Source organism: Mycteria americana, chromosome 5 (assembly GCF_035582795.1).
Source record: "Mycteria americana isolate JAX WOST 10 ecotype Jacksonville Zoo and Gardens chromosome 5, USCA_MyAme_1.0, whole genome shotgun sequence".
Classification (NCBI taxonomy): domain Eukaryota; kingdom Metazoa; phylum Chordata; class Aves; order Ciconiiformes; family Ciconiidae; genus Mycteria; species Mycteria americana.
The window spans coordinates 48636213-48656714 of NC_134369.1; the positions used below are offsets into that span (position 1 = coordinate 48636213).

At 47.3% G+C, this 20502-nt stretch overlaps 1 protein-coding gene across 3 annotated transcripts in view; it reads left to right on the forward strand.

Moving 5' to 3' along the window:
* The window catches only part of ESRRB (estrogen related receptor beta), a 134519-nt gene that overhangs the window by 98374 nt on the left and 15643 nt on the right, over window positions 1-20502 (forward strand). For 2 of the 3 annotated variants that reach the window (XM_075503299.1, XM_075503298.1), the window contains exons 3-5: window positions 2480-2596; window positions 18219-18329; window positions 18996-19157. In XM_075503299.1, coding sequence (XP_075359414.1) covers window positions 2480-2596; window positions 18219-18329; window positions 18996-19157 — 390 coding nt within the window. The remainder of the gene's footprint in view (window positions 1-2479; window positions 2597-18218; window positions 18330-18995; window positions 19158-20502) is intronic. The other variant, XM_075503300.1, reaches the window with a different exon arrangement.

The following is a 20502-nucleotide window of genomic DNA, read 5'->3' on the forward strand; positions in this document are numbered from 1 at the left end:
GCAAACCACATGGCTGCTGCACTACATGGTGGCCACTGCTTTGCTGTCCAGGAAGGGGAGCTTGCCCAGTGCCCACCTTCCTCTGGCTCTGCTCCTTTAACAGTCATGATCCCCATACAGAAGTGCCTTTGAGAACTGCTTATTCAAGCTGTACATACAGTGTGTATATGGTAACCAGTACCTACTCTGACACTATCACATCTAGTTGTGATGTAGGTTTTGTAGACCATTTCCAGTACTTTGCTTGTCAAGGGGTCCATGGGCTGGAGGCATGGGGAAGCTGGGGGATCTGCTTGACACAGTGTAGAGGGACCTTGAGCTGCCAGATGAGGGCTGTCACTGCCTCCTGCTGCTATAAGGGCTCAGTGCCCTTGGTGTAGTGTCTCTGTGTTAGGGAGCAAATTTTTGGCCTTGGGACCACAAAACATGAAATCTTACATCTCTCCAGAACTCTGGTCCTGGCTTTGGTGAGAAAGGTGGGTATTGAAACTAAGGCAAAACCTTCCAAAGTGAGACTGTGTTTGAGTTTTATCCCAGATTTGTTCCTGCTCTGTTCCTTCCTGTGTGGGGCACAGCAAGTATCTGATCATGAGGTCAGGGCCTCCATACTCATGGGTCTGTAATGTACTGGAGCTCTGTTTCTAGAGCAGGAGTTTGGTTATTAACTTGAGATCAAGCCTGAATCTCAATTTCCAGCTCTCTGAGAACCTTGATACATTGCTGGCTATTGAAATTCAGGTGCTGCACAATGACGAAATACAGTCTAAATAGAAGCAACTTGTGCAGCACACTCTGCTCCTGCAGACAAACTGCATTTTGGGAGCAGATGAGCAATGGTGAAGAATGGGGTGGGTGGGCTGGAGCTTAGGGGCAAGTTGCAAGTCTTGTGACAAAACAAAAGGCAAGAGGTAGAAGGTTTATAACTAGCAGGCAGATCACCTTTAGGCTTTGGAGGTTGTGTGCTCCTCAGGTTTCACCCAGCACGGACCAAGCATAGTGAGATAAATCGAATGGTGCTTTCCTCCTTTGGAATCTGTGCTCTGTATTTCCACTCAGATTACCAATGGGCTTTCCAACTGCTTAGTTAGCCCCAAGGTCTAATCACCACCCCCAGAGATTGGTATGTATCAGATTGTTGGTATTCATTTAGAAGAAGGAAGGGTCTTACACAAGAACATAGAAATCCATTGCAGAAGTAGGAACAAAAATCAAGTGCTGTCCCAGTGCTACTAAATTGTAAGCTCTACTTCTAATCTGATGGTATATGAAGTCCATACTGTGTGTTCTCTCAGCTCTTACCTACACTCCTCCCTACAGCTCTGACTGAACTCCTGAATCTCAATTTCCTGCTCTAAACCACCAAACCAACTTTTCCATTCTTCTGAACTGACTGTAGAGCTTAGAAATCCTTTTCAGAGCTGCCTGATTTACTTAGTAGCTAGACTGCCTTAAATGTATTGTCATTGTCAATGCATCACTGTCAAGCTTAGATTTCCAGTCCTGCTCCACAGTAAACATTGAATAGCCCTCTTCAGAAACATCACCTCCAAAGTGAATGGCAGGATGGAGACAGCCGTTTCTGTTTATTGTCTTCTAGGACTAAATAATTGTTGCAGTACACTGTGATCCGGCATAATTCCACTTACATCCTCATATCAGACCCTCGCATCCATGTTTCAGTTACATTCTTGGCTTATGGTAAAATACGATGTGACCAGAAACAAATTTGGGATGCTTCTTTCCCTGTTTTGTCTTGGAGGTGGTGTTGCAAGGTGATCATAAATGAAAGGGAATGAGGAAAGAAATACTGATGCTCTGTGCAGAGGGATGAGAGGCAGGTGCACGAGGACTAATAAGGTAAAACTGGAAAGATTTGCACAGAGAGCCTGTGTTCATTTTACAGGACATCTTGCCCACCTTTGTCAATCCAGACCTACTGCATCCCTGCTACCTGTAGTATGCCAGCTGGCAGGAGGAAGCAAATGAGGAAATGCCATCTCTGAGCTCCCTGGTCCCCCAAGCAAGGCAAGAAAGGACAGGTGACGTCCATCCCACAGACGTGGCGCAAGACTGGCAGCAAGGGGAATGTTGCTAATGTCTAAACTGCTCCCACTCTCAGCCCCGAACTTCAGGGAACAGGCCAGGTTATAAGGGATGCAGCGCAAGGGATGATGATGTGCCTGGAGGACACGTGCCAGAAAGCCCAGCATTGCAGTCAGCCCCTTGGATGGACAGGTTTCTCCCAATACTTATAGCAGTATTGCTTTTTTCTGAAATGTGTTCTGATAAGTAGTGCTGGGTCCTCTAAGAGCCATGATCAGCTGGCTGTGGTCTCAGAGTATGTGTGTGTGCAAATGAGTGAGCAAACATACAGCATATAGAGACTGGTGGTGGTGGGAATATCTGGGCACTACAGCCTGTCCCTGGATCAGTGGGGAGAATGTGGTTCCTGGGTGACCATCTCTGTGTTTGATTGCAGGGAATATTGAATACAGCTGCCCGGCCACCAATGAATGTGAGATCACGAAACGGAGGCGCAAGTCCTGTCAGGCCTGTCGCTTCATGAAATGCCTCAAAGTGGGGATGCTAAAAGAAGGTAAGACAGAGTCAGACTGAGAATTGTTCTCTGTCCCAACAGCACCTGGGACTCCAGGCCTTGCAGGATGTCCTAGGCTAACTACACACTTGCCCTCTCTGGCTTTCCAAAGGTATCTTTTTACAGGCTTTGTAAGACTCAGGATGGCCAATGACCAAGAGGGCAGTCCAGAGAGGAGAGTGGTTCTAGTCAGCACCCTCATGTTAGGATATTACTTCTAGCATTTGCAAATTTGACAAATAACTGAAGACTGGCTGTGCCAGACCGTTTCCTTTCCCAAAGGAACCCAGGCTGGAAAGTGTTGCTCTTCTTGCCCCCCAGGTCATTTTGCAGTGTTGGGGAGAGAGGCTCTTGCATGATCATGACTGGGTTGGCTGGGCTTTGTAAGGGAAGGATGGAGTTAATGCAGAGCTATGGCACAGTGTGCAATGAAGGTCGGCCCATATTCCCACTCAGGAGAATTTCTGAAGATGGCACAGGTTTGCCTGGGAGCTGTGGGTCCCCTACCCTGCATGCTCAACCTGCGTTGTGCTCAGCCTATTGATCTGTTCAGCGCTCTCTGAGCAGTGTTCAGCTTCTCTCTCGTGCTGCTTTTTCTCCCCCCATCCCCCTCCCCAATCCTTGTCCATTCAAGGTGAACCACAGGGAATTCAGTGGCAATTAAACACATTCTTATGGATTGACTGTGAGGCAGTGAAGGGAGGAGGGGGAAGGAAGGAGAAGCGTTGCATGTAACCCTCTGCATTGCTGCACCTGGCAGAGCACGGTCCCCTCAGTTTAACCACAAGGGACAGCAGCTGGCTGTGGCCTGTGCAAGTTCTGTATTTTGGAGCCAAGATGCCAGCACGCAGCTTGCTTCCAGGTCATACCATCACAGCATTGGTGATGAATTGTACAACGTCATTTGAGCGTGTATTGCTTTGCACTAGGGCACTCTCATTTCTTGAGAGGCAAGTTGATGGCAGCCAGTGTTGTTAAGAATGTAGATTAGATGTTAAACCCTGTTCTGTTCTTTGATGGATGTGTCGTTTCTGTGGTTAAATATCTACCTGCTAGAGCACACCAGTTACCAAGGGGAGGACGTGCAGACTTGTAGTGTAGTGTAGTCTGGCCCTCCCTGACCTAGGTGTGGAGGTGGTAGACTCGAGGATCTTGATCCACTGCTGGGAGGGAGGCACCTACTTTTGGAGTTAGAGAGGGACCACTGGAAACCTGCTTCTCTGCATGGGTAGGTCAGGGAGGGGATATATCCCCTTACCCACACGCCAATCCACACTAGTGATACTGGCTTTAGTGGGAGCACAGATTGGTAATGTGCTCTAGCCTGCTCATATGAATGCCATAAAACAACCTTAAAAGCCTGATGTGGCTCCAGTCACTGCAGAGCAGCAGCATGGGTCCAGGCTCGCTGGCTGCCTGTGTCTGTGCTGCCCTGCATCCGAGCAGTTGAGCCTCTCAGAGCTGGCAGCTGGGGGAGCAGAGTCACAGGAGCCAGCGCTGGCATGTCTGACTCTGTGGCCAGGGCATCCTCTGCTTCCAATTCTGGGAGTTCAACACAGTCCAGAGCAGGGTCCTGTGAAGGGTTTTGTGGCTTAGGCTCCAAGTTGTGTGAAAACAGTTAACTGCTTCCAGACCAGAGTTAGGCTGGAAAGCAATGTAGGTTCACTTGAACCATGCTGTGCCTGAACTCCTGAACCCCATGGGATACTACTTATGGTAGTAAACTGAAATTTGACTCTAAGGCTGCTTTTGTGCTGGAGTGTATTTAGTTATTCATATAGGGATTGATTCGGCATCATTAAAGCCACTGGGGAAGGATGGTTTGCTATTGATGTTAGTGTATCTGTGATCCTGCCCATAATATTTAGAGCTGTGGAATATACAGTATATAGATTTATTGATAGTAATGGGATGCAAGAACACATGGCAATATCAAGAGGAGCAGAGGACACTATCCTAGCAATCTGCAAATAGGACTCCTGTGTCCTAACACAGAGTGGTCAAGTGATGTTGGGCAGGCATCTTTTTTTCTCTTTCTTTTGCTCAGTTTCCCGAGCTGAGAAATACGGGTCATACTGCTTTGCTTTGCAAAAGGATTGTGAGGACCAACTAGTTAACTTTATGTGAAGCCTGGTGGAAGCACAAAGTATTAGTATACAGAATTCAATCAATACACATCTTTAAAAGCAAAGTCCAAAAAGGGAGAAAAATGGTTTTACAGTCTTTGGTCTCCACAGAGCCAGGAGTTTCTGGAAAGAACAAATCCATAATTGTTTTACTTGCTCAAAAATGCAGAATTGACAAGGGATTTTGGATTAGAAAAGGTTCATTGGTCTTTTCCATCTCTGATCTGTCATCCTATTAGCTCATCCATCCCTTTTCTCTGCCAGGGCAGGAGCATTCCCAGCTGTACATTTCTAGCAGTTTAACTGTTTTTAAAAATCCCTGATGTCTTGGTTTCCCCAGAGAGCCTATTCTGCAGTCTTCAAGCACTCATTAGGACAAGATGTGTCTTGATACTTGAGCTATGATTATTTTCCTTTCAATAGTTCCTACTTTGCCTTGGAGTACCTCTCTCTTCTTCCTTGGGTTCATCCATGGCAGAAGGTTGCTAAGCCAGGTTCTTTCTCCTGCTTGATTACCAGGAGTTTGGGGAAAAACAGGCTTGTGGTTAAAGGTGAGATCTAGAAACCAGTTCTTCTCTTGACAGGTTTCTCCTTCATGTCCTTAGCACTGGGCTGGTAATTTAGTGGGAACATTTCTGGGTAAAAAAACTGTCCTTCCTTTGAAGAAGAAGAGTATGATATTCCATTAGTACTTAATTAAGGGCTTCATGATTTCTTCTCATTGAGGGAGGAAAGATTTCCCTGGTTCTTGTTGTCATACATGATGTACATACCACCTCCTGCCCGCTGGGCGTGTAGTGTAAGCCTGTTCTTCAGGCAGAAGGCACCAGTATTCAAAGATGGCAAAAACAGGTAAGCATGACTTCAAGCTTCTGCCTTACGCTTGAAATGCTCAGCTTGATGCTGCAGGAGACACTTGGTCCCTCCCCTTGGGGAGCGCATATGAGGGTCACCAGGCATCTTCTCTCCTCCCTACATGGGCTGCAGCTAGGCAAACAACTGTGAATGTAGCCCTTTAAGATCTGAGGAGACTGCCCCTAACACAGAAGTGCAGGTTATTCAGGCAATGCTGAGTGAATGAGGATCAGGGCAGGAAGAGAGCCGATGGAGCAATCAATAGGTGTCTCGGATATCCAGGCCACTTTCTTTAAGAGAGTTCCGATCAATGCATTGCAACAAGGGAACTGCATGGACACCAGAACTTTGCTGTCTCAGGTTCTCCTGGCGTGACGCTGCAGGGCAGGCAAGACTCGCTGGGGAAAGCGGCAGGTGGAAAGCTCTGCCCACGGAGCCCAACTGGCTCAGATGTCTGAAGCGTTGGCCTGTCTGGCTGCCTGTCTCTCACTTTCCCCTTCCATCTGGAGCACGCCCCCAGAGAGCATTAATTAGCCCCTCGCTAGCAGGCTCAGATAGGAAGCTGCTGAATCTGGAGTCCAGGATTCCAGTGAACTCCAGTCCCAGCGCTCCTGTGGAGAGGCACCATCCCCAGAAAACCTGCGCTCTGCTGCTCTTGGCCTTGCTGAATCACCACCCTGCAGGCAGCGGGAGATGGGGCATCTTCACAGCTTCGTGCAGTAGAAAGAAGTGCATGCCCCCCTGCTCTGCAAAAATCAGGGAAACGTGAGCAACTTGTGATACTGCTGTCCCCAAATGGAGATGATGATATCTACATGCATGCCTGGCCAGTGGGGATGGCCAGTGAAGGAAAGCATACCCTGCAACTTGCAGAGGAGAGGCATTGTTCAGAGCTGGGCATCTCTGTCTTTGGCCACCCCATTGCCTCTCTTTGCTCCCAGCACTGTCTGTTTTGTGCCCACAATGACTGAAGTGTAGCTCTTTAACTCTGGGCTCTACAAAGTAATCTAGATCTCTCTGGCTCTCTAGAATGATGGATAGAGAAATTTCAGTGGTTTGGCACGTGTCTTTTAAAACCTCAATATACCTTGTCAGGTTTGGGGAGAATATACCTTTGCCGTTCATGCTCTAGCCACCCATGGCCTTTCTGTTCTACAGCAATTTGTTTGTCTTCAAGAGGTAGGTGTAATTTCAGAGGACACATGGCTTGTTTAAGTGGGCTCAGAGGTTTGATTTTGGACATTGGCTGGTTAAGCATGACCTTACAGCCTTGCCCTCCACACCTCTGCTGTTTCTCTGAAGTCACAGTCCTGTGTGTCACCTTGCAGAATGGCACCATGACGAGGACAGTGATGTCAGTTCTTTTCTGTGTGTCAGTGTGGTGGGTTGACCTTGGCTGGCCACCAGGTGCCCACCAAGTTGCTCTCTCACTCCCTCTCTTCAGCAGGACAGGGGGAGAAAATATGATGAAAAAGCTCATGGACTGAGATAACGACAGGGAGATCACTCAGCAATTACTGTCACGGGCAAAACTTGACTTGGGGAAAGTTAATTTAATTTATTGCCAGTTAATAAGAGAGTAGGATATTGAGAAATAAAAACAAAACTAAAACCACCTTGCTCCCACTTCTGCTTCTTCCCAGGCTCAACTCATGACGTCTACCTCCTCCCCTCCCCGAGCAATGCAGGTGGATAGGGACTGGGGGTTTGTGGTCAGTTCATAACACTTCATCTCTGCTGCTCTTTCCTCCTCATGCTGTTCCCCTGCTCCAGTGTGGGGTCCCTCCCATGGGATACAGTCCTTCATGAACTTCTCCAACGTGAGTCCTTCCCATACACTGCAGTTTTTCAAGAACTGCTCCAGCATGAGTCGTTTCCACGGGGTACACTCCTTCAGGAACAAACTGCTCCAGTGTGGGCCCCCCACAGCCTACAGTTCCTGCCAGAAAACCTGCTCCTGCATGGGCTTCTCTCCACAGGCCATAGCTCCTACCAGGAGCCTGCTCCAGTATGGTCTCTCCACAGGCTGCAGCTTCCTTCAGAGCATGTCCACCTGCTCCAGTGTGGGGTCCTCCATGGGCTGTAGGGTGGATATCTGCACTACTGGGGTCCTCTATGGGTTGCAGGGGAACAACTTGCTTCACCATGGTTTTTTCCATAGGCTGCAGGGGAATCTCTCCTACGGCACCTGGATCGCCTCCTCCGTCCTTCTTCTCTGACCTTGGTATCTGCAGGGCTGTTTCTCTCCCATTTTCTCACTCCTCTCTCACAGCTGCTGCGCAGCATTTTTTACCTTTTCTTGAATATGTTATCACAGAGGCACCACCAGTATCACTGATGGGCTCAGCTTTGGCCAGCAATGGGTCCGTTTTGGAGCCATCTGGAGCTGGCTCTGTCTGACATGGGGGCAGCTTCTGGTGTCATCACAGAAGCCACCCCTGCAACCCCCTGCTACCAAAACCTTGCCACGTAAACCCAGTACAGTCAGTTTATGAAGGGGCAATGTTCTGAGATCATGGGAGGAGGGGTGGGGATGGGATGTCAAGGCCTCTCATTAGAGAACTCATCTTTGGGTGGAAATGACAGACAGGCAAGCGGAGGAGAGGCAATACTGGACATACCAAACCATACCATACCAAACAAAGCAGACTGGCTGTTGTCTGGGCATTTGGTCCTTTATTGTTGTGGAAGCCCTGCAGAATTTTTTCTTCAATGGATTCCCACTTGTATTGTTTCTAAAGCTGTGTTGTTCCCTGTTCTGTTCCCTGTTCTGGTCTGGCACATCTGCAGAGACCCAGATGGAGCATAAACAGTTCTGAAAAGGAAGCAAAGCTGGATCATTAACGCTTTCATGAAGTGCATGCGTGTGCAATTATGTGTTACATCAGACAGTGACACACCAAACAGCAAAGAAAAGAACTGCCTAAAAAAACTCATGCAGGCATTGAGATGTCATCCATTATTCCACCAGCCGTTGAGTCTTGTTTTCCTTCTTAATAGGAATAATGTGTATTATGTTGCTGAAGATCGGTTGTCTTCTGCTCCCTGCCAGTGCTGAGACTTGTCTCCTTGGAGTCCTGCTCATGACCGAGGCCTAAGAGTAACTTTCTGAGATGTGTGAGTGGCTTCTGTCCAGTTTCTTGCAGACATCGCTGGTTGGCTTCTAAGAAAGAGGGCAAAGACTGAAAGGGGCCTGGGGATGTGTCCTGTGGTAGACCAGGAATACCTTATTTCAGAAAGTAGAAGATATTTCTGGAGTCCCCCAGATCTACATGCATTTCTTGTGATAAAAGCAGGAGTGGGAATTCCCAGGATAGGAAACCTGCCCTATACAAGGTGCATTGCCCCACTCTGAATGTCTTTGAAGGCAAGTTGTCCTCTGGCCTAGCCTCCTGGCTCTGAGGAGTCACCCAGCAGCTATTTCTTGTGTGGTGTGGGTGAAGTCTACAAATGCAAGGAAGGAAGGTAGAGGAAGATAGTCTTGATCTGGATGCAGAAAAGGGAGGCTCTTTAACAGCAAGAGAGAGGTTAAGCAATTATCCAGGAAAGGCATATGATTTATTTTATCTACATTACTCTGTTTCTTCCCAGAAGTGTATCTGCTGTGGTGTGGTAAGCCCAGGTACAACCATTCCTTTCCCAGGCTTTGTTCCTTTGCTCTTAATGCATTTCCATAAGAAATGCTAAAGAATGTGTTAAAATTCAACAGGGCACCCAAATTCTTTGTTATAAATTCCCCAAGCTCTTGGACTCCTATCTGTCTAATCTAATTTCTGATGTAGTAATTGCTGGAATGTGTGGATACTGACACCACAGGGCCAGGTAGTGAAATATGAATGAGAAGTGAACAGAGGAGAGCCACAAAGTTCATTCAGCTCATCTTCCTCTTAATTGTTCCCCTTTCCCTTCTGTCCCCAGTGTCTTTGGGGAACTTGCAACAACCTGATAACCCTTGTGCTGCCTAAGTGCCTGCATCTCTGTGAATGTTGGAGGTGGTCCCCACTTCAGAGATGGTGAGCCTGTAATCTCCAGATTTCAGAAGTGGCTGTCTCTCAAATCCATGCTCCTCCTGTTCAAGACTCTGGCTGATTAGGAAACCCTGTAGCCAGTGGAACTTTCCTAGTGTTTACTTCTAACTCTACTGTTTCCCTTACCAGCTGCAGCCAGTGGCTGATGTCGTTGTTTCCCAAGGAAACAAATCTGTCACCCTGGGCAGGCCTGGCTCTGTGATGTTGTAAATTGGGTGCAGTCATCTAGTATCTAAACAAGGGATTCCAAGCACTGGTAATCTCAAACTACTTCTACTTAGTAACTTTGCCTTCATCCTTCACTAAAATCCAGATAACTGAATCAACAGCAGAGCTCCTTTTCAGCAACATAACCAAATGGAGGGTGTTTCATTTCTGTTTTCAAGTGGAAGAATCTCTCAATGGAGCAGTGTTTCGAGCAACCTCTCCCTTCTCCCTCCTGCCCCCATCTCTGCTTCCAGACCATGTGTTCTCAAAAAGATATTTGATTTCAGTGAAAGCTCAGCTGACATCCCTGCAATATGCTCAGGTTCTTGCTTTGTGCTTCCTGGGAAGGATGAGGGCTCCTCCGGGGATTCTGGGTAATTGGGTTAGTGGCCAGCTCATGTCAGGAAATTAAAAGGCAGCCCCGATCAGGTTGCTGCTGCATACGATTTAATGGCTTTGTATTTATAGAGTATTCTGCCTCTAGCCGGTGCCAGAAATATCACTATTGGAGGCATCCAAACGAAAAAAAGAGAATGAAAAATTATTTTTCTTTCTCTAAAATACCCCTGTATTTAAAAACAGACAGGCAAACCCCTGTCCTTTGAAACAGGATCTCCAGGTGCAGTGAGTGGGATCTTGATGTCTATATCATCCACACCCAACAATTTTCTGAGGCATGAATTGAGCATTTGTGATGCGGCTGGAGCTGGGCTGGGTGATGGCATGACACAGAGTATGTGCTGCCTTTGGCAGGGCGATGGTAATTCTCCAAAGAGGAGGCTTCCAGTGGATGGGCTGTCCACAAATTGCTCATTGGGCTGATGGCACTTGGTATCTGTTTTCTGGCCGTAAGACTGGTGCATCCAGGACCCTCCCCACCCCTTCTGCTATATCCAATGGATTATGAATCTGTTTAGTTTGGTTCCTCCCATTCATTTTGAATTATTAATCTGCCTAGGTTCTTGCCATACCTAACTAAGTTTCCATTCTATCAAGCATGAAGTCTAGGCTCCATTGATGTATGTCTGTATGGATTCAGAGAGGCATCACCTCTACACAGGTTTATGATAAACACTTTGTGCATTCTGTCACCAGAAATTGTGCTTAGTGTTCTTATAACATGTACAGAAAAGAGGAAGCTGATAAAAGCTGCAACCATCCAGGGATGTGTAGACCCCAACCATTGTGCTACAAGCTTTTAGGCAGTTCTGACAGCACAGTAGGTAAGAACCTCTGAGGTGAGCAAGAGTGGGGTGGGACTGAATGTATGTCCCACTGCTCTACAGTAATTTAAGGCATGTGCATCAACATTTTCACAGCCTCTGGTGACCTGCATTCACCAGTGACTCAGCTCTGCTGAGATTCTCAATTCCTTCCTCTGACTCATCCTCAAAGACTGTGCCAGCCCTTGGGCTGCAGGGTATCCTGAGAGGGTCTTTACTCAGAATTGCCTGGCATAGCTGTTCTAATTTAAGAATTAAATAATGTGTACACTAGTTCTTAGTGTTGGAAAAGCCACTGCTGAGGTGAGGACTTCAGGAGAGACTTCAAGGCTGCAAGGCCCAAGCAGAGTTGCTCTAAGAGGCTGGTCAAAGCATCAGCAAGCTGTATTGGTGGGTCTAAGTCACTAAATCTCCGTCACAAGCAGGCCTCTCTCCCTGCAGTGGTGAGGGCCTCTCCATTGTGTCACATATCTAAAAATTTGGTTCTTGGTCCATGCTTATGCTCCTCTACCTGTTCCAAAAGGCTTATACGCTCTACCTAAGCAGACTGAGACAGAAAACTGGGCTAGAGAAAGCATTGGTTTGACCCTGCAGGAGTTCCCTTGGTAGTCAATGGATAGAAGTATCTGTCATCACTCCTCCTCAGGTAAGTGTCTGGCCGGTGAGATGAATGTGCAGGTGCCTGCTTCTCTCTGTTGCCTGTCAAGGGAGCCCAGATGTGCAGAAGGGAGCTATCAAAGTCTAAAGTAAGGTGAGTTAAACCACACCCAGGGCTGCAGGTTCCTCTAGGCAGAAAACACCCCGTTGGGGATTTAGCTCTGATCCCTACCTCTTGGAAAGTCAGTGGGGCTGGGGCTTTGTCATCTTTTAGGTTCTCTTGTGAAAGGTAGGCACGTGCCTCCATCTGTTCCTTTCACACAGTGCCCCTCAGCCTGCTGCTGTGCAGGCACTGCTGCCATGGGTGACATAGCCAATAGACCTCCTGTCCTGCTTCGGGAAGGACAATCAAAGGAGAACATTTGCATGGACCATGAACACAGGGTGGGTGTGGGGGTTATTACAGAGAGCTGAACAAGGTACTGAGGTATTCTTTATTCCCATCTACCCTTGAAGCCCTTGTTAATTCCTGACTTTCCAGGGTGATTGGGGGGCGAGATGAGAGGGGCTCACCATGGGAAGGAAGCTGTACATTTGAGAGACAACAATGGCTAATGCTGCAGAGACACCTCTGCAGAGTTGGCAGCCATGCAGCTGGCATTGGCAGAGAAGGGTTGGTTTGCAAGCTGTGTGGGTTATGCCAGATCCTGTATGCTTTGGACCAACCACCTGGGACATGCTGCTTGTGTTTCTGTGTGTGAGGAGGAAGGATGCCTTGTGTCACTGCTCCAAGGCATGTGACAGCCTCTGGTACCAGGTATCATCAGGCATCACAGGGCTAACCTGTCCCTCTGAGTCCAGGGACTCTTTAGCCAGACAGACAGCAAAGGAGCTTTCCTACGCAACTAACATACCCCTGAAAACATCAAAAGTGGAGCAGGCTGCAACATCCTCCTTGAACTGATCTAATCTCTCTGTAGGCCCTTGTAACACAGGAGGTGGATTTTTCAACTCCACTGCCCCCCTCCCCGGCTAGTTCCCCACCCTCCCATTGCAGGTGTCACTTCCAGACTTGCTGACCTGCACCATGCTAGTCACTGGGTTTTTCTGGCCATGCTGATGTGCGACCCTCAAGTCGCTTTCCTGTGTTTCAAATGAGTTGGGTAATTGCACCAGTCATCTACCAGGAGATTTTCCAGGGGCTGGCCTCTTTTTGCAGCAGTATAAGAGCCTAATGGTATAAAGGGGTCTTTTCCCCTTCTCATGCTGGAATCTCAGAGTAACAAAAGAGAGCCTAGCCAGGTTGCAGCCTCTCCATTCTCGCTAGACCGAGATGCCTTTCCTTATAGTCTATTTCTTTCCCAATCTTGGCAAGCCAACTTTTATGGTCATTGCTGCTCTCTGTTTCCTTGATAGGCCTCCTCCTGGCTCACTCATCCCATCACTATGCCCTGTTGTCTCTCCTGAAGTTCAGAGCAAAAAGGGGGAGGGAGGTTCTGTAGGAGACACCTTGGGCACAACCTTTCTCCCTTCCTTTCTTCTCTGCTCTTAGCCTATGCCTTCCAGCTTCCTTGGGCAGTGCCAATCCATGTACTTTAGACTGCAGCTCCTGGGGACCCGGGCATCTCTGTTAGCTGCAGAGCACAACCCCAGCTCAGACCCTGGGAGAGCAAGCAGGCTGCATTGATGCCGAAACTGCAGCTCAAGGATTAGGTGGGCAGTGGGCACAGGACCTGGCTGGTATATCAGGGAAGCTCAGCAAAAGCAGCCCTGCAGGCACTGCTCCCTGGCCAGCACTTGCCTTGTGTTCCCTTTGGTTGTGTCCTTCTTGGTCTAGACACATATTGTACTGTGCAAGCCCTGTAGCTTGGTTCCTCCGTTAGCTCTTTTGGCAAGACAGATCTTTCTGTTCCTATCAGTTCACGGGCATGTGATAGGACTCAATGGAAAGTGAGGTGAGGCTAGTAATTTGACGCGACAGCTGATATTGGGCCTAGACTGCATTTCCCGCTGGCCAGGGCTTAGCTTCACAGAGCTTTTAAGAGTATTTTTAGTCCCCAGAAAATAAAAGAGAAACTAAACCTGACTCTGTGTGCTGTCGCCTCTGCATACTTGGCTATTTTTACTTCCGACAGACTCGGCCTGGGTCCAGCTTTTAAAAAAAGCTGGAATTATTTTACTTCCATTAAGAAAAAAACCCCAAAGCCTGATGTTATCAAGTCAGCAAGGGGACATCTGATCCCAAAGTTGTCGGGCAGACGTCTCTCCGAGGGGCATGTCAGAGAAATGCAGGGAGCTTGAACAGATCAGCAGATCAGCTCTCCCACTGCAGAGGCTTGGTGCTGGCACAGACCTGTCTGCAAGAGCGCTTGGAACACGAGTGGCACCCACAGGACACTTAGAAAACTGACATCCCTACCCCAGGCAGCATGCTGAGCCGAAAAGTCCTGCAGAAGTCCTGGCCCTGCCCTCCTCCCTGCTAGGTCAGAGGGGGCTCAGGCAGGCTGGGGAGCTGAGAGCATGATGCTGGTGAGCTGGGACTCAGTCCCTATGGCAGGCACCGGGGTCAGCTCCACACCTGGGTCAGACAGGATGCTTATGCAGGGTCCCTCAAAGTGTAACAAGATTTAATGAACAGCAGCACTTCCTTGCAACACAGGGGAGTGGGAGGAGAGGGGATGTTTCCAGCACAGATAGCCTTGATTTGTGAAGAAGCAGCTGCCAAAAAGGTAGGTTATCAAGGGGTGGTACTTCTCAAACTTTGCCCTATACTGTTGCATCTCATATTGTGTATTAAGCCCTTCCTTCTTTGCTGCTCTAGCAGCCCCTCCGTGCTGATACCGTCAAGAAGGGGCATCCAGGCGTGCCTATGGTGGTGACAGTTTTGTAGGATGAGTGCCTTCTCTCCTGGGAACTGGCCAGTTGGGATCCATGTGAGAAATGGGTTTGTGCAGGAGCTGGAAGGCAACTGCTTTCTCTTGCTGCTGTCTTGTTGTCAGGCTGTGGCACCAAATCCTATGTAAGAGTCTTCAGTACAGACCAGCTGCATCTCGTAAGTGGCCACTGCACCTTGCAGTTAAAGCTCAGGTGGCTGCACGTTTGGTGTGAAATCTGCCCATGGGATTGCAGTGTATGTACCACTCAGCCTTGCTCCAGCCCTCTCTCTCTCTCTCTCATCTCTCTTCTCCTTACACTCTCTCACTTCCATTCATATCTGTTTACATCCCAGTCCATTTCTTCTCTGCTCGGTGCTTTCCTTCATGCTGCTTCTCTGAGCTCACCCACTGCACCTCCCCACTCCATTTTAATGTCCTTTAGTGTCCCTCTCAGAGCTGCATTGTAACCAGCCTGCCTATCTTAAAATCAGCCATTGAGGAAATCAAAGTAGAACAGCAGGCATTAACAAGCCACCTGAATACCATAGCTCAGTACTAGGTCCTGATTTTTGGCCATGCTCTTTCCTTCCATCTAGATATGACCCATTAGGCTGTCAGATCTTTGGGGAAGGGATTTTGCCATGATGCTTATGTCTGGAGGCTCACAGTCAGGGACTCAGGGGTTGAAGTGCTTTTGTTTGCTGTAGCACCTGCAGGTCGCTGCACTCAGAAACTGGCGCTGGGATGCACTACATAGGGGTCAGCCTATTCACCGGCTCTGCAGCTGGAGCGATGATGACAGGGTAGAATAGTGGCTCTGCAAATGCTGATTGAAAACATTTGCCTCAAGGAGTGTCACACAGGATGGGGAACAAGAAGAGGACAAACACTTGTTCAAAATTAACAACCCAAAGTCCTTGGGCAAATAGACCTCTATCTGCTCAGTGCGGGAAGGAGGGATGGAGGGTAAATCTCTCTGCATCTCTCTTATCTTTTTTTAATGCACTTAAGTCCTTTGTGTCCTTATAATCTGATTGAGGGTCCCTAATACTGCTGCAACCTGTGCAGCCATCCCTCTGCCAAGCACAGGAGGATGGCATGCTTCTCCTTGGGAGAAGGAAATGAGCTCCATCCCTCATTTCCTCCCTACCCCTCCCAGTCCCCCCTCTCCGCTGCTTATCAAACTGCACAGCGAAAGCATCCTGGGGGGCTGTGTGTTGGTTTCTCCTGGGCTGAGAATGGCATCTCCCTGCATCAATGACATCCTGCCCACTGGTGTGAAGGAATGGACCCCCCTGTGACCCTTCTTCTGTGAGGGCCCTGGGGAGCTGTGATTCAGGCCTGAAGTCCTGCAGCCTGTTCTGGATTCCTCCATAATCCTTGAACAGTGTATTCCTGACCCTTTTAATTTTCACACCTGGTTACTTGGTTTACTGGCAGTTCCTGAAATTTGTGTGTCTCCCTCCTCTCCTGGCTTTTAGGTATGTGTCATTCATTCAGCAGAGCATGGAATAGAGGTGGTCTTTCTTAAGAAACCAGGGCACGTTTATAGAGGGAAAGAAATCATGGACGGAAATGAAAGTTTCCTGCCTCATCTAGAACTTTTTTAGTGCTGTTCCTGAGGGATGTCCCTAGATAATCTCAGGTTTGGGATTCCCTGGCTGCCCTTTCTGAAATCACTCTCTGGAACGTGTTGGGACTCCCAGGAGGGAGTCTTGCCCACAGACTACCTGCTGCTGGGAATGGAGGTAAAAGAAGCAATATTTGGGCAATGGGCAACATTTTCAGAAACACTATCATGTAATGGAGGAGAAAGGTGGTGCTTATGCTTAGGGATGTCAGTGAATTCTCCACACAGAGTCTGAAACGGAAAATGGGGCAGGGGAAGGAAACTACTCAGTTTGATCTGAGTTCACCTATTCTGCTTCATGTCTTTCTCTTCATCTTCCAGTGTCTGCCATCCTCCCATAGCAGCCACTTGCAGCAGCAGTTCCTTTGCTCTGGAGAGCTCCAGGCCTGCTCATTCCTGCTTCTCCTGCTCATTCCTGCTTCTCCTGCTCATTCCTGCTTCTCCTGCTCAATGGGAGCAGCAGGACTCTTAAAAGGAAGTAGCTATATAGCATTAATAACATCATACCTATAAGCCTCTGTCCCCACGCACCATGGCTTACAGGTAATGGCACCTAGACCTCCATGTAGGTGTTACTACTGCCAGAGAGATTTTGCTGTCAGACAGTGCTGAGTGCTGTTGGCCTGGTTGGTGTTGGTTATTCTTGCTGTTGTGGGGCTGTTAGTACTGTCTGTCAGTCAAGCTGGTTTGGGTTCTCCAGCCGTGAAGAGTATCAGGATCTAGATGTTGTGGCAAGTAACGGTTTTGTGCGGTGCAAGTGGGGCTGGTGTGAGCATTACAGTAAAAGCTTTCTCTTTTCCATGACATAGTAAGCAAATGTGGCATTGAAACGCGCAGTGTAAGGGACAGACGTATGCCTCTTTCTAGGGTAGAATATTTGTCAGCAGACTGCAGGTTTTTTCAGGTGTACAAGTTGTTCAAAAAGCATCACTTCAAAACTGCTTTGGAGTGTTTGCTTTTAGTTGTTTGTGTTTATGCAGTGGATTGATTGCAAAATATGAATGGCTCGATGTGATTAGTAAGTGTATCGCATAATTGGTTTCTGTGATCAGACTAGATAATGTGTGTTTCTCATGTGTGTTTCTAAGGAAGTACTTGTATAGTGTAAATTCAAATCTTTATTCTATTTGAATGCTCCTACATTTACCTTGAAAGTTTTGGGTTTTTTTTTTTTGCAATCGCTGTTTCTCCCAGCAAGACTGAATTACCCCAATTTCACAAGAACTGATTACCAGAGACCATATGGCTGGCCAGAAAGAAGTGACAATTGGACAAATATCTATGGCTTTATTCACAATTTGTTTTTAATATTGTATTTTTGTACTGTTACAGCAGTTCAGCTGCTGTTCCTGGTCTATTGATGCTGCTATGGTTTTTTGCATGGTGACAGTCACTGGTGTTTCCCAGTCACTGGGGACTGTTTTCAGTGTGCTATTTGCAGTTTGATTCACTGTATTTTGAAAGAGCTGCAACAAATTCTTCAGTGTCTCCCTACTTCAGCTTTATCATTGCTTTATTGTAGTAGAGGTTGTTTCTATTTATTTGGGTTCTACTTTTATTACAGTTGCCTTACTTGATCAAGGCTGAAACATCTTTGTTGAATTCATAGTTCATAATCTATTTCCCATAGGTCACTTTTTTCAAATATAAACAGTGAGAGGTCACAGAACATTTAACTTCTCATTTTTAAGAACAATCTAAAAGCTTATTTTTATAACTGCAGGTTTGATTGACATTTAAAGTCTTTCTTTTTAAAAGCAAGATCATCTAGAGGTCATTGAGGTCTGAAGCTTGTCATTTGCCCATCAGATTGATGGTGATTCAAGGGTTTGAATGGGTTAATTTCCATCTTCATTAATGTTTTGAATAAAAGTAAAGCTCACAGCAGCATGGTTAGAGCTGGAGGCAGTCTAGCTGGTATTATTGGGATTGCTGGGTTCAGCTGAGATCTCAAGTGTTTGGGAGAGGGAAGCTCCCTGGAGTGTGGGGAACATCTTACTTAGCAAATTTTAGCATCTGCATGTCAAGGTTCCCCGTGGCACTAAGGAATCATGAGGATTTATCTTGTTTTTACCTGCAGGTGTTCGTCTGGATCGAGTCCGTGGAGGCCGTCAGAAATACAAGAGGAGACTGGATTCTGAGAGTAGCACTTACCTGAGCCTACAGATCCCTCCTCCAGCTAAAAAGCCATGTATGTATTGGTCTTGAATTGTGGTCCTCTGAGCAACCACTGTTTCTTTTTATTGGCCTCCCAAAACCTACAATGGAGCAGTTGTCACTTCTGATTCCCGTATCAGTCACCAGCACTACAATTTTTTTTTTTTTTTATGATCATAGTGCAGAGGTAGATTAGGTACACCTAAGGTACAGCTCAGGTGCTATATTCATTGTACCTAGGGTTAAATACCAGACCTTTCCTAGGAGATTATGTAAATCGATTTAGTGATATTCTGATATTTTCCTGTATCCAAGTTATGTTAACAAAACTGGTCCCATGCCGATTTCTCTCTTCCATACTACCCGTAGTTCTCTAAACTTTTCCACACCCCGCACCAACTGATTATTCATGCCTCCTCCTCCCCTTGTTGGACCTACCTGAGACAATGGCTGACAAGCTTACAGTAGCTTCCTGCTTTTGTCATCCCTGTACAGAGCTGGTTTGGCATAGGCAGATCACTACAGCTTGTGTAGCTGCAGTGTAGTCTTCTCCTGTTGTGACCAAAACAATTTCTGAGGTCCTCTGGGCTCTATAGTCATGTCATATCCCAGGAAGGTCCTTCTAGAAAGGGCTGTTATGACTCTTTACTGTTATATATCATGAGAGATACAACAACAACTTTTCCTTTGAAATGTGCAGTGACTAAGATCGTCTCCCACTTGCTGGTGGCTGAGCCAGAGAAGATTTATGCCATGCCTGATCCAACCATGCCAGAGAGTGACATCAAAGCCCTGACAACCCTCTGTGACCTGGCAGACAGGGAACTGGTGGTGATCATTGGCTGGGCAAAGCACATCCCAGGTAAACAGGAGGAATTACAAGGATATAAGCATGAACAGCAAAGGGAGCTATTACTTACCACTGTGCTTATCAGTTTTGTCGTCACCCAGGATTTTTACATATAGTGATGGGTGGAAATCACTCTCACAGAAAATGGCTCGTGGTGGGTTCTTATTGGTAACAAACTGCAATATAGCCTATGGTGTAGGTACATCAATTGATGACTGTATGTGTGTGTGCCCTGGGATTATGCAGAAGGCTTCGAGATGATATGATAAAAGTTCTCAGTTGTACCTGGCATCGAGTGGCACAGTGAAAGCACTTGGGAAACAGCCCTTGGGATGGTACGGTGGACTTCAGTGATTTTGTTGTGTGTATAGATGAATAAATGTTATGGCAGTGACTGGACTTTACTACTAACAACAAGGCAGGTACCCACCCTGTCTGTAGTGGGCATTCTTGCCCAGACTCAGGAAAGTTTTTGTCATACTGGATTCATCACAGAACAAGTCCCATTGGGATGGAGGACATACTCAGTATTGTCAGTGAATCTTCAGGCTTCTCTGCTGACAAATAATGACGACACCTTATTGGCAATGTGAGTAGTCTCTGAAGGCTCACTGACTATAACCAATGAGGGTGCCTGTGTGATTGAGTGACATAGCAAGTGTCTCACACCTGCAGGTAGGATGGACCCAGGCTGAAGGAGCAGACATGTCCCTCAGGAGGGTTCTGGGGACAAAGATTTGGACTGGGAAGGGAAAATGCCCCCTCTCTCTAGTTCCCTGTGTCCCCCCAAAAAAGATAGATTGGATTTGGGTGTGGAGAAGGTTGGCCAGGGAACTTAGGGGATGTCCTTAGGGTTTACGTGGCTGCTTTCCAAAGACTGCTTCAGACACTCACTATGAGCAGCTCACTACTGCTATCTCCTGCCCTCTATCCCCCTTCTTTGTGTCAGGAGAATATCTGAGGCTCAGCTGTAGGATCACAGGATTTAACCCATATTGCACATTGTCTGTGTCTTCCACTGCATGGGTCTGTGTTCTCTTGCTTTGCTTCTCGGCTTTAAGTTCTTCCTTGTTTGGTGAGGCACCTTAGCATGAGTGATCAGACAGTTTAGTTCTCCATGTATTTTGCTTCTCTTTGTAGCTCCTCTTCTGGCTTTTTGGTGGCTGCTTCTCTTTTTTCAGAGGGATTATTTCTCCTGCAACTCAGGAGTTAGTGGTTTCCTGGGCTATATGGAATACAGACTGTTACGTGGTAGGACTATAAAATCTGCAGAAACTTTTTCAGGACAGTGTTTCTGAGTAGAAGCTAATCTCAGTGGTGCTCTTCTTACATGAGATCTGCAGTACCTGCAGGGATT